Below are 14,415 nucleotides of genomic sequence, written 5' to 3' on the forward strand. Positions count from 1 at the left end.
GTGTTCCCATTTTTGTTGTGTTTGGGGGGGGGGGGGGGGGGGGGGGGGGGGGGGTTGTTTATTGAGTTCCACATTGAGTTACATTTTATATGATTCCGAGGAATTCTTATCTTAGACTTACCCCAACTTTTTGAAATCAATTAGGATCTTATTATTATTTTTTATTATTATATCAGGGATATTCATTCTAATTCAATATTTATCATGTCAGACCTCTGCATTATATTCTCCCTGCTATTCTAATTCAATATTTATCATGTTAGACCTCTATGTTATATTCTCTATACTTCAGATGTCTAGTATTGTGTGGAGATAGAGGGTACGAGAGAGTGTCAAGTCTCATATCAATAAATTAAGGAATATTTGATCTCTTTATGTAGTCTTGGTGGCTTTGACCTCTTAATTATTATTTAATTTTTGAAATTGAATTAAAAGTCAAAATCAATTTATTCTCGAAGTTTTTTCACACACAAGTAACTCAGATGAAGTTACAATAACTATATCCTTATTCTTCTTTAATTAGTAAAGCTGATATATATTTTGCCTTTTTATTGTTTCTATATGCAGGGAGACATTGCCAACTCTAATAATAGGGTTGTCATTCCTTCAAGAGGATCCTTGAGAACTCGTAGTCCGAGGGTATGATAGTCATTTAAAAAAATATTACTCCGTTCTTATTAATTTACTTGACATTATTTTCTTATCAGTTCATCTAAAAAAGGACTTATTTTTAGATTAAAAAACAATTAACTTTAAACTTTTGATTTTTATCTTTAATGATTTTCTTTTAACACAAATATTATGACATATTAAAACAAGTGTCAGAACTATTATAATTATATAAATACTATTACATATTTAAAAATTTACAAAGTCTAAAAATCTTTCTATTATTTCTTAAATGTTTGTAGTGTTTTATATTATACCAAATAAATTGAAATGATGAAAGTATCAAAATGTTTTGTTAGCATTATTAGGCAAACTTACATTTTATGTTAAATAAATGCAGGCAAACTATCCACGAGGAAGAATGTCAGGGTTAATGCATGGATTGTCTGCAAGAGTATGTATCTATTCCCTAACTTAAATTTAATGGTTTAAACATTAATTTACAAATAATTTTGAAAATAATTTACTTAATTTCAAAATATTTAATTTGTGTAATTGTTCATACAACGCATAACACATTTCTATTATTTTATATATTTTTTGTGATATTAATGCAGAGAGAAGTCGTTGAGGGAGAAAACATGCAATATCCAAATATTCCACCATGGAGAAAGTAATTATATATTTTCTCTATTCTACTTTATGTGTTATTATTTTCTATCAATGGATCTTAAATCAGAAATATATATATGTGAGATTATTTGCTCTAATTATAAAATAATTAAACCAACAACATATTATAATATAAAATTAACAGAAACATACTTCGTGGTTTATCATATCTTTTTTCTTATTTTTCTTTTTAATTTCATTTGTGATGAAGTTTTAGTTGTGAAATTCAGAACTTTATGATAGTGACTATTTTTCAAAAACGAGATTGAAAAGTGATCAATAAACACTATTTTTACGATAACTATTGTATATCTTTTTTTCTTTTCTTTATTTTTGTAAGCATCCAAACCCCTACAAATCCATTTGTGTTGAATCAACATGATATGTTTTTTGCCTCAAGATATTAAATTTTCTCTCACACACATGATAATCTACACTCAATTTTAATAACAAAGATATATAAACCTTACAAAATAACTATCTTCAAAACTTTTGTAATTGAAGAATATTTTTTTTCGTAAAATTTTAAACTCACAGGTGAAATTTGAATATATTGTAAGTGAGTTTTAATTGTGAAATTAAGAACTTCAAGATAGTGACTATTTTTCAGAAACAAGATCGAAAAACGATCAATAAATCACCATTTTTTGAATAACGACTAATGCATCTCTCTTTTTTCTCTCTCTCTTTTTTCTTTTTATTAGTGTCCAAGCCCCGTCAAGTCCATTTGTGTTGAATCGAAATAATATTTTTTCTGCCTCAAGGTATTATATATTCTCTTTCACACACATATGATAATCTACACTTAACTTTTATAACAGGGTAAAATATACACAATATCATTTTAAAACTTTTGTAATTGAGAAATATTCATTATCATGAAATTTTAAATTCAGAGATGAGATTTCAATATATTGTGATGGATTTTCAGTTGTCAAGACTCGACGAATAGTGATTACTTTTCAGAAACAAGTTTGAAAAGTGTTAGAAATGCTATTTTTATGAATAACTAATGCATATCTTTTTATCTTTTCTTTCTTTTTATCAGTATCCAAGTCACATCAAATCTTATGTTGAATCAACAAGCTATGTTTTCTACCTCAAGGTATTAAGTATTCTCTCACATATATATATAAACTTGAGAAGTATTAAAAATGCTATTTTTATGAATAACTATTGCATATCTTTTTTCTTTTTTTTCTTTTTTTTATCAGTATCCAAGTCCCATTAAATCCATTTGTGGTGAATCAACGAGCTATGTTTTCTGCCTCAAGGTATTAAGTATTCTCTCACATATATATAATAATCTATGCTCAATTTCTATAATAAGAATAAAACTTATAAAATATCAACTTTCAGAATTCTTATAATTGAAAAATGTTTATTGTTGTAAAGTTTTAAACTCATATGTGAAACTTGAATATATCGTGATAAAGTTTCACTTGTGAAATTCAAAACTTCATGATAGTGACTACTTTTCAGAAATAAATTTGAAAAATGATTAATACACGCTATTTTTTTATTATAAAATAACTAATGCATATCTTTTTATTTTCTTATTAGCATCCGAGCCCCATCGGAATTTGTGTTGAATCAATACAATATGTTTTCTGCCTCAAGGTATTAAATATTCTCTCACACATATATATGATACTCTTATTATTAAAAGAGTTTTATTTGTGTAATACAAAACTTCACGATTATGACTAATTTTCAGAAATAAGATAGAAAAAGGTGATAAATAAACGTTATTTTTTACGAATAACTAATGTATATCTTATTCTCTTATGAAGGCCTGTGTTTAATTCTGCTTCTGGACTCTCATTTACTATGAGCCATAATTTACCTCCAGCGGTATATCTTTCTTTATAAAACGTATCATTCTTTTGTTTACTATCTACTTTTTGGCCAAGTAGATTTTAATTTCTTGGAATATAAATTAAATGAAGTTACAATTAATTATCTCTATTACCTTTTAATTAGTAATAATAACTCAACATATTTATGTATATATGCTACTTTTATTGTTTCTTTATTAACAGGTGTACAATATCAATACTAATAGGCCTGCTATTCCTTCAATAAGAAATCCAAGAGCTCGTGGTACAAGGGTACGATGGTTAAATATTATTATTATTATGTCATCTTCTTTTCTCTTTAATGTTATTTTTGCTATATTGATTTACATATTTTTATATTTGAAAATAATCAACTCTAAAATTTTGAGTAATCCTTAATCAAAGTTTCTATAACACAAATGTTATTTTGTAGTAAAATATGTTTACAAATCCATAAATTTTTTATTTTTTTTCTCTAAATTTTTATGTTTAATCAAATTATTTATATATGTTAAATAAATGCAGGCAAGGTACCCGCGAGGAAGAATGCCAGGATTAATGCGTGGATCCTTTTCACGTTCAGTATGTCTACTCTCTAATTTATTTATTTCGATTCAAAAATTAATTTATACAAGTAATTTCCTTCTAAAAATAATTATCTTAATATGAAAAATATTTTGTTTAGGTAATTGTTCAAAAACATATTGCAATAACATATTTTTGTTATTTTATGAAATGAATGCAGGAGACAAATCGTCAATATCCAAATGCTCCACTAAGTATTGACACAACAAGAAATCCACAGAGAATGTAATTATATTCCGTCTCAATTTATATTTTTTTATTTTTTTATTAGTCTATCTCAAAAATTGAGGGAGTGCGATACGCAGGTGCTTCGATTATATTTTATTTTTAATTCATTAAAATAAAAAAATGGTGTTACAGGCCAATTCGTAACATTACATTTGAGAATGTTCAACCAATGGATCCTACCTCACACCTTACGGACTTGAATCTGAATTTTGGTAAGCAATTTTTATTCATAATTTTACTTTGATATATACGTGCACACGTATATATCGTTGTTTTTTTTGGGGTTGATAAATTAATATTTTTTTCATTTATATTTCTTAGGGTATAAAAGAGACAACAAGTGAGGAAAAGACTGATCTGGCTAGAAATTTGAAGATTCTCGTTGAAAAAATTCAGAACAAATGTTAGCTTATGATGGGATTTGTTTAATTTATATTTTGTTAAACTTTTTAGTTCCTTTATGGGAAGTGAAGGGATTGAGTAGACATATGACGCTTTTGGGATGACTGTTTAGTAAATGGTCATCTTTTTATTTTTCTTGCATTTTATGAATCTTTTAAATTCGGATTTAGTGATTTCTTTGAACAAGGTGAAATTTTTATGAGAAACGTATGTTAGAATACTTATCATTTAAACTTTTTTATATTATAGTTGAATGTTGTTGGTAAAATCATGTAATAAGTGAGTAACTACTAGATCCAAGTCTAACATTGTATGACCCGCTTCAAGTAAATCCCTTTCGAGGAATCGTAAGGCTTTTGGAGATCAATCTTGATCATTCATCTTGAATATATAGGACTTACATGTTTGCTAGGATCTTAGCAATAAGCTATGTTGAGGAGATTCTTTAAAATTGTTTTCGTATCCGTATTGGATTCTTTAGAATGTATTAATTTTGAAATATATTAGATATGTATCTATCAATATTTTCGAAGAATTCGAGTGGCATAGACAATAAGTTTATATAATGCATAACAACATGCAATAGGTCTATACTCCTTTATTGTTGTAAGATCTAAATTTTTAGGCACAAGTGTAATGACTCTGCAATTAATATTTTTTGCCCTTTTTTTGTGAATATTTTACTACCTATTTGGGCTGAATAAATTTTGAACTTGCTTTCGTTTAGGAGCTTGTTTTCCTGCTTTTAACTGGGAATTTATTTTCCTAATTTTTAATAACTTGTTTTTCATAGTAAAAATGTTTTTGCAAAATATTTTCACCAATCAAAATGAGAAAATTTGAAATATTCTCTGGTTAATTATTTTTTAATCTATATAAACACTTGGGAAATTTAGATCATGACATTGGTAATAAAACAAGCAATTTAGAATTTAGAGGCAATAAATTCATAATGAATGTGATCTTATAATTAATTTTGTATGTGTGATTCGATAATTAAATAAGATCCTATATTCTTAAATATATCGGGGTTTTTTTCTTATTATATTTTGTATCAGATTTGAACCTTTTCATTCTCATAGTAGGAAATGCTTCTCTTTTAATGGGTCTTAAAAGCTGCACAATTTCAAATTAATTGGAACCAAAGCTAAGCAAGTACATATTGGGTGAGAAATCAAAAATAAAATGAAAAGGTACTATTTTCATAATATTTCTCGAACATTATCTTTAGAAAGTATCTATAGCAATTCTATCGTGTATCTTACTTTTCTTATTGACTTATCTTTTAAATTATTGATTTGTAATATTATGTAATTAAGAAAAATGGTACAACGCATTATCGCAAGTGCAACCTTTGACCCTTTCATTAAGAACCTCTCAATTTTTCAACTACTCACGCCGGTGCCTACTGTGTTTAGGTTAAAATGGTTACTAGATTGTCCCTAGTTCAATCTAAGTCAAGCATTCACGCACCAAACTATTCATACTAGGGCTGTTCAAAATTGAATCGAAATCGATAATCTGAATCGAAATTATTTTATTAGTTTATCTGTAATGGGTTATTGGTTTAGCGATTTTGATAACGGTTTTGATTTTTTTTGTTATCGGGTTATCGGTTCTTAACGATTTTAGGTTATTTTCTTAACGGGTTAACCGATAACCCGATAGTATATTAAATAATTATATTTATACCATTTGTATATAAAGTCCTTGACTTAGAGTTTGGTTTCCTACTTTTATTTCTGGTTTTCCCCAAACTCTTGGTTATTCTACAATGTAAAAGTGCTTGCTTTTGAGAAAGATGTAACTTGTGAACTCATGTGCAAGTTCATTTGGTTTGTCATTTTGTTTTAAGTGATTCTTAATTATTTTTTTTGTGTCAAATCTTAACGGTTAAACCGATAACCGAACCGATAATGATCAATAACCGATAAACCAATAACCGATATGTCAATATCTTAATGGTTCTATAACGGCTTAGCATCTCCACAAACCAATAACCGATAAGTCAAATCGATAAACTTCAAAACCGAACCGAACCGACTGATACACAGCCCTAATCCATACGTCATATTCTTTAACATGATACAATGCAAGAATAATTTTGAGTGACTATATAACAAATAGTACTAGAACCTTTACTGATATTGTTTAATTGTCATTAGATCCAGGGGTAGAGCTACATGCAAGTTAGGGGATTCGAACCCCATTCGATGGAAAATTACACGGTATATATAGCACGATTTATTGATTTATGAGTATATATTTAATAATGAACCCCCTCAGCATAAGCTAAATGCTTGGTTTAATGGTAACTGGTTTCAAGATTCTGTCAAATCTTCTCGGTTGTGCGAGTCCGATTCCGAATAGCATCGTTTTTTAATCACATTTTAGCTTGTTGCTGCTACTTTCTATTAGAATTGAATTTTATCTACTTACTTATATTCGACCAGACCCACTTATATCTTATCCGACCTGACTCGTTTATATCTGATTCGATCCATTTATATGTGGATACTATTATCGTGCTTACTTATTTTTTTCAACTCTCTTAATGAAAATCCTGTCTCCGCCATTGATTGGATCCAATCTCGCTATAGTCTTTAGCAACATTGTTACTTCTAAAAAACATATTTATTGACGCTAAAAATCATTTTTGGTGTAGTACAATAATCCAAACAAAGTATTAAGGACAGGAAAGTGTCAGAAGTTTTCTATGCTTGGGGTCAAATTGCTAAATCTAAAACTCAAGGGACATGATTGTAACTTTCCATGTTTCTATGTATTTATTTGTCTTGTAGTGATTTTACTGCAAGTAAGAAGTGTCCTTTCCCAGATCATTAGATTTTGCCAGTTAGATTCAGGTTATAATAATCCTAACCCTTCTATTTCAAGATTCTTTCTATATCAATCAACCAATTTAAAGCACATATAGGTATTGATTATTCCAACTTTTTTGGTTTTATTGTAACAAATTGTGATCTGGGTTCTTGTTATTTTGGTCAGTCTGAATCAATTTTTTTTTTTTTTTTTTGAAACTTTCAAGACTCACAATTTGGAGAAATTGTGATGTGGGTTCTTGTTATTTTAGTCAGTTTGAATCAAATTTAGCTTTTTTAGTTTGAAAAGTTTGAATCTTTATGGTTTATTTGGATCTAATTGTAAAGGGTCATGGTGATTTTAAGTGTTTTGTTCATTTCTTGTTTTTTTAGGTATTTTGATCTGGCTTGTTTTTGATATTTTGTTCTGTTTTCTTGACTCAGTGAGGAAATTTTGAAGTGGGAATTTGTTTGTGTTTAGTGGTTGATGAAAAATTGATTGTTGAATGGCTGTACAAGAGCTGGTTGAGATCAAATTTAGGCTTGCTGATGGAAGTGATATTGGGCCAAATAAGTATGCATCTAGCACTACAGTGGCATCTCTCAAAGATAAGTTGATTGCACAGTGGCCAAAAGGTTGTGGAATTTCTTCACTTTTATACTTGATTATGTGTATTTACATATGTGTTTTTATGGAGTTTGCTTCTTTTGTTGCATATTTTGGTGCTTTAGCTATATTCAATCACTACTTTGTTTCTTCATTAGTCTGATTTGTGGTCTGATTGGTGATTGAAGGGTCGCTTGGTAGCTGGTTAAAGTTACGCAGGTATTAGTAATATTACAAAGATTTTTACATATGTAGGATTTAGTACCAGCATAACTCGCCTCCAAACCAACTACCAAACGACCCCTGATTGTTGTATTAACATATGTAGGGTTTAGTACCTGTTGCTGGTGTTGCTGGTGGGAGGTGGCAGGTATCCCATGCTCTACTCTTGGTGGATAGAGTTACTTGATACATGTTGTTGGTGGGAGGTGGTAGGTATCCCGTGGAATTAGTCGAGGTTATCAAAAAAAAGAAGAAGAGGATGCATAAGTGGTAAGGGGCCATTGACTTCTTTTTTTGTGACAATAGCTGCGATGTTGAATAAGGAACAAAGTTTGTTTACCCTTTTGTCACCATGTTGAAATGAAGCTTGGGGAGCTGAAAGTTCTCTGGACCAACAATGCACCACATCGGTTCTGCTCCATCTTGATTATGCTGAAAGAGACATACCACATGGATGGTGACCTTTGTCCTGGTATGCATGTCAAGTATTTATAGCAGAAGCAATTATCCATCAGCTTGTTGCAGTTTGGGCTGCTCCAGTTGGATTGCATTAGAAATTTCTTTTTGGTTGTGTGTGCAATTGCCCTGGAAACGATTCCACACAAACGTCAGGATGACAGATCTCTTTGAGAAAAAAGATGAATGGACGAGGATTGAGACGTGGCTCCTCCTCAGTACAAAGGGTGGGTTCCAAAGACTATTGTGCCAACAAAGTTTGTGATCTAACAAACTTCTGCAACTTAGTTGTATAGTCTGTCCTTTTAACTACTAGGGGTCGTTTGGCAGGAGGTATTAGATAAAATAATGCATGTAAGCTTTGGTATTATATAGTCCCTTGCCCATCTTTTGGTTGGTCAGCGCATCCCTTCGTTCTTTTGCCATGCTCAGTCTTGTGAGCTCTCTGTATAACAGGAGGTGAGCATTCTAATACTTGAACGCTTGAAATAGATAAATAGAGGAGATAAAGGAAAAGATAAAAGCGGGCGATAGGAATTTTAGTGATTAACCTGGAGACTCCATGGGTTTTACTATCGAAAATCCTTCATTCAAAATATCAATAACAGTTTAAATGAAATGATTTTCCAATACATTCCTTATTTATAGATTTCACAACCTCTTTTCCAAGTCCAGTTAGCTTATGTTAGAAAATCGAACCCTGCTCTCATTAGACAGGTTGGTTGGATCAAATGTTCTTTCATGGTTGATCTTCACTCCTCAATCAGAAAGTATATCTGGATTAAGCTTCCGACCAATTCTGCTACATCCATCTTGACCATCTTCGAATGTTCCCTGCAATACCTTGATTTCAGTGGGGCGAGGAGTTTGTCAATTAAAAGCCTATTCCTCCGTACCAAAAAAGAAAGATGATGGTTGAGAACTAGACTTTGTTTTCACTGCAGTACCTCCTTTGAGTTGAATTCGTTGATTTCTTCAGCTCTATCTCTCATTTTTCTTTTACTGTAAATTAGACGGCTGCTGTGAATTCAGCAACTAAATTGCTTCAGCATGAGTACTTATTCTGAGTTGGATTAATTGTCTTCTCCAGTTGTTGAGTATCTTTCCCAGCCTCTACTTCTCTTGTTTACTCTCTCTGTCCCAACCAATTTAAGTGTCTTACTTTCCTTTTTAGACTAAACCACCATCCTACATGGAAAGTTTAAGACCACGAGATTTAAAGGACTACACACATCTTTAATTTAAGACCACAAGATTCAAAAGTCTCCCTTTATTTCTTCAACACTGTGCCCAATCAAACTAAGACACTTAGATTGCGACGGAGGGAGTAACTCACTGTTAAATTAGCTGACTACAATGACTTTTGCAACTATGTAGCTCCAACACAAGTACTTAAATTCTGAACTTGTCAAGTAACTGTAATAGTAATTTATCGCTAGAGATTAAAATGTCAAAAAGATTTTAACTTGGACAAATAGATTGATTAGGTTTGGAAATGAACTAGCAAATGAGTGGGATGTAATGGGATTAATATGACTGATATGATGGAGAGAGTAGTGCTACTTTATAACAAGCTCACACAAACGGTATTGGAGCAACCAACATATAGAATACTACCAATTCATATCGAAAAGACACTACAAAACTTCAAAACGTAGAGCGACCTAAATACTCTTATTATTTCTGGCTTCATAAGGGACACTTCCTTGTATGATTAAATGAAACTTTATCTTGTCAACTTTTGACGGTATCGTTTTTCTATGTTCTTTCCGTTGTTGGGAAATAATAATCCCACCCAGGAATAATACTCACGATTAATAGCAAGAACAGGGGCCAGTAAGGAATTGCCACAGTATTATTCCTGGGCGGGATTATTATTTCCTACCTCTTTCACACAGGCTCTAGAACAGGGGCCAGTAAGGAATTGCCGCTGGTCTGAATTAAAGGTGCCATCAACCAAAAGAGCATGTGAGATCTAAAAGCGAAGACACTTGCAGAACAAATGAAGAAATCCAATTTCAGTGACTAATACTCCCCTGTTTCAATTTATTTGCTTTTTAGTCCGTTCACTCTAGTTCAATTTTCCACACAATATGTTTAAGATCACAAGATTAAATGACATTTTGGTATATTTTACATATCTTTAGTTTAAGGCCACAAGATTCAAGGTCATTTTGATACATTCTACATATCTTTAGTTTGAGACCACAAGATTCAAAAGTCTTCTTTACTTCTTTAACTCCATGTCAAGTCAAAACCATGCAAACAAATTGAAAGGAGGGAATATTATTTGTGACAGAATATTAGTTCTAGAACTACGAATCGTTCTTGCGTTTCCAAATCTTCTTGTATATAATTGAGCCAATAATCTAAAATGGATGAAAATTGAGCCACATCCACGTATTATTTGTTTCGTTGCTCTAAAGCCAAAGAGAATGTATGATTCTCACTACTTTTAAGGAATGAAAAGGATAATTTAAGACTAATATTTGCATTGTCTAGTTTGCAAGAAGTGCATGTCATATGGTGCTGCTATTTTCTCTTCTTTTTTTTCCCATGTCCAGAAAATCTCAGTGAGCTCTCAAACGTTTTCTTTACCAAGCATGCCTCAAATAACTCAGCTAACAGAAGATCTTGCTGTGGCAGATAAAGATAATGGTCCAAGGACGACAAATGATGTGAAGCTTATAAATGCTGGAAGGATCCTTGAAAATAGTAAAACTCTTGGTGAATCCAGACTTCCAGCCATTGAAGTTCCAGGAGGTGTCATCACTATGCATGTTGTTGTACGGCCCCCTGTTAATGATAGAAACAATGGTAAGTTGCTATATTTTGTACTTCTAGTTCTAGCTCATAGGTCATGGTTCAGTGTTATGTATACAGTGAACGCTCTAATGCATTGTGCTGTCGTCTTTTAGAGGTCTTTTAACAGTATACATAGACTAGATAGGACATGCATTGAGTCAGCTAAGGGATCGTTTGGTAGCTGGTTAGAATTATGCAGGTATTAGTGATGTATGTATTAGTTATTCTATCTTCTACCCCATATTAGTTATCGAAATTGCAAGCCACATGTCGTATTAATTTTATACATGAATAACTTATTTCCTAACTAGTTACCAGACATTGTTTAACTTATATTTACCATCCAACATGTTCCAAATTTATGCATCTGTGAAAGTTTGTAAGACATGTTTTCCGCCGCTCATGAGTTATTTACTAGCTTAGAATGTATGTTATGGGTTCGCTTGATTTAGACTAGTGGGTGCCAGTCACTAGGCCTTGGGAATTTGTATCATGACAAACTTGGTATCAAAATACAAGATTAAGTGATTCTCGAATCTCAAGCCATGGATTTGATTATTTTGTTCTTATCTTATGAAAGCGTACTGAATAATTTTTGTTTACACATTTGTCACAGATAAGCTGAAGGACGATTCCCTTAAAAAAGGCGGGTGTGCTTGTACAATCTTGTAATTCAGTAATGGAATTGTTCCACTTTTGTTATATTTCATGGTGCTATATAATTTTCAGTTGGAGAGTCTTTTGGATGCATTAACAAGTATCCTAAAAGTAAAACTTAGTGAAAAAGAAGAAAAAAGATGTAAAAATATGAAAAGTTTGAAGATAAAGATACCATTATGCTCCTGATTTTTTGATTCAGAATGAAGGGATACCATGTAGTCTCTTGGTATATATGCTAGAACTACAGAAAGGGAAACACTTTTTTGTGAAAGAAAAAGAAATCTGACGTCATCAATATCTATCGAAAATATTGTCTGAATTGGTTGGGTGACTTTGTAGGTGAAATGACAATAATTGAGTGACTGAGATATTTATCATTAGTTAAGTGACATTTGTGTTCAAAACAAAGTTGAGTGACTTTTTGTGACAGAAGTTGTTAGTTGAGTAACTGTTGAGAGATGTTTATGTTACAAAATGAAATTGAGTGACTTTCTATGATGAAAGTTGTTTTAGTTGAGTGACTGTCTGTGAAATTAACTCGAAGAATTCACTGAGCAAATATACTTGAAAAACATTTGCATGTAATCTAGACAAATACGACAAATACTATGAGAGGCTATGGGGCTATGATGGTGGGGTGAAGATGTGGGGTGTCGGGGAGTGAGGAGCCAAGGGAGGAAAGGACACAATTAATATGGAATGTAACTTTGGAAAATTGTTTTTTCTATTTTTACTGGAAAGTCATTTTTCTCATTTTTAAAGAATTTGTTTTTACACGCCATAAAATTGGCTTTTATAGCATGTTACAATTGTGAGTTTGGCAAGAAAATGAATTTTGTTTATTCAAAAATCAAAATTAAGGATCACTTTAACAATTACACTAGTAGAAAATCATTACATAGTCATTTTTGACTATTATGTATTATCTTTATAATCACATACTACAGGTTTGCTCCTTGTACAACTAAGCAATTGTCCAGTAACACAACTAACTTTCTTCCCTAACCAAGAACAACATTTCCCAGAACTACAAGTTTTGTTATCTTCATCACTTAACCCAATTTCTTGTTAGTCGTTTTCGATTTTCGATGTCGTCTTTCATCTTCTCCTTATGAAGTTTTTGCATGACATGAATTTCAGCAACTTGTGCCATGGGTGCTCTATGTTTTTTCAACAAAGTGAAAGTATTAGTTTTACTAATATTGATAGTTGTTTGTGAAATTATTGTTTCTTCTATTTATTTATATACTACCCCTTGGCTACTTGGAAAGCAAGGGAACTGTGAGAATATTGTCATCATTTGGTTAGACTTTGGTCCATGTACTTGGAGACCAAGTATTTTCCTAAAATTGACCATGATTACAACTTAGGTCCTTTTTCTAAAATTATAAAAATAATTTTGTGCGTGGAATTCACTAATCTGACTAATTTAATATCATGTCGGATAAGTCCACTAAGGAAGGTGTAACTCTTACTACTAATTTTTTTCCCTTCAGAACTCGAACCCAAAAAGATCTTAGTAAAAAGTGAAGGAATTTCAATTATTACATCAAAAATCAGAGTTTAGTGAGAAATTAATTTTTCATGATTGCAAAGTTATAATAATATTATTAACAAAAAAATAAGAACACTTAAAACAAAATTTTTGACGACCTTGGCGACGAAGTAAGTAACATTTGACTAAGGATTAATTCTTTTGGTTAGGACCACTAATGATATGTGTATTTTGAATAATATAATAGTAACACTTATGGTACTACTAGTGCACCATCAAGATTATGAAATGGCCCCACAAGATTATGGAAAAATTAAAAAATATTTTCAAAATCCCTGTTTCTACTAATTTGTTTATCTTAGTATATGAATGATGAGGTCTCATGGTGATATGCTATTTGCATATTGTATTGTGTAAATTGGCAAACCTGGAATATAAAACTAATTAATGTTATGGAGAATTATTGCAGAGACTAGGCTGTGTTTGGTACGAAGAAAAACATTTTCTAATTTTTTTTCTTCATGTTTGGTTGGTTTAAATGTTTTTTCACATAGACTTGAGCATTTTTTGAAACTCTCTTTCAACCTCATCACCTACTCCCATTTGACCCGAGATCCGACTTTGACTGGGGACACGACTCCCAAACTGAGCCAGGGTGGAGCCAGGGGTCGAGATTCAGGGTTTGGAGTTGAGACTCGGGGTCAGTTCTCGGAGTTGAGATTCAGAAATTGGGGTCGGTTTTGGTGTCAGGTCCTCTATCACGATCTGCAGTCGGGACTCAAGTTGAGGTCATGAGTCGGTTCTCGGGTCGGGATGGACAGTTGTGTCCCAAGTCCAGATCCTAAATTAGGGTTTAGAGTCAAGGCATCCCGAGTAGGTGTCAGAATCAGGAATCGGGTCCTTGATTAAGGTCAGTTTTAGGTCTCAAGTCTCGGGTTGGGGTTGGGGTTGGGAGTCAGATCTAGAATCGGGGTTGGAATTGAGAGTTGGGTCCCTAGTCAGGGTCAAGAGTTGAGT

General features: G+C 31.9%; 1 protein-coding gene across 4 annotated transcripts; it reads left to right on the plus strand.

Moving 5' to 3' along the window:
* The first annotated feature begins 7,160 nt into the window (after window positions 1-7,160).
* LOC102587538 (membrane-anchored ubiquitin-fold protein 6) lies at window positions 7,161-12,134 on the plus strand. Of its 4 annotated transcripts, none has more exons than XM_006360220.2 (4): window positions 7,161-7,269; window positions 7,598-7,789; window positions 11,085-11,255; window positions 11,860-12,134. In XM_006360220.2, exons 2-4 carry the CDS (start codon window positions 7,660-7,662, stop codon window positions 11,913-11,915), a joined length of 357 nt encoding a protein of 118 aa, XP_006360282.1. In that variant the 5' UTR covers window positions 7,161-7,269; window positions 7,598-7,659; the 3' UTR covers window positions 11,916-12,134. The 4 variants fall into 4 exon arrangements, with proteins under 4 accessions (XP_006360282.1, XP_006360283.1, XP_006360284.1 ...); XM_006360221.2 differs by lacking the exon at window positions 7,161-7,269 and adding an exon at window positions 7,281-7,335; XM_006360222.2 differs by lacking the exon at window positions 7,161-7,269 and adding an exon at window positions 7,310-7,424.
* The last annotated feature ends 2,281 nt before the right edge of the window (window positions 12,135-14,415 follow it).

The sequence above is a fragment of the Solanum tuberosum genome, unplaced genomic scaffold (assembly GCF_000226075.1).
Source record: "Solanum tuberosum cultivar DM 1-3 516 R44 unplaced genomic scaffold, SolTub_3.0 scf00314, whole genome shotgun sequence".
NCBI classification, from domain to species: Eukaryota; Viridiplantae; Streptophyta; class Magnoliopsida; order Solanales; family Solanaceae; genus Solanum; species Solanum tuberosum.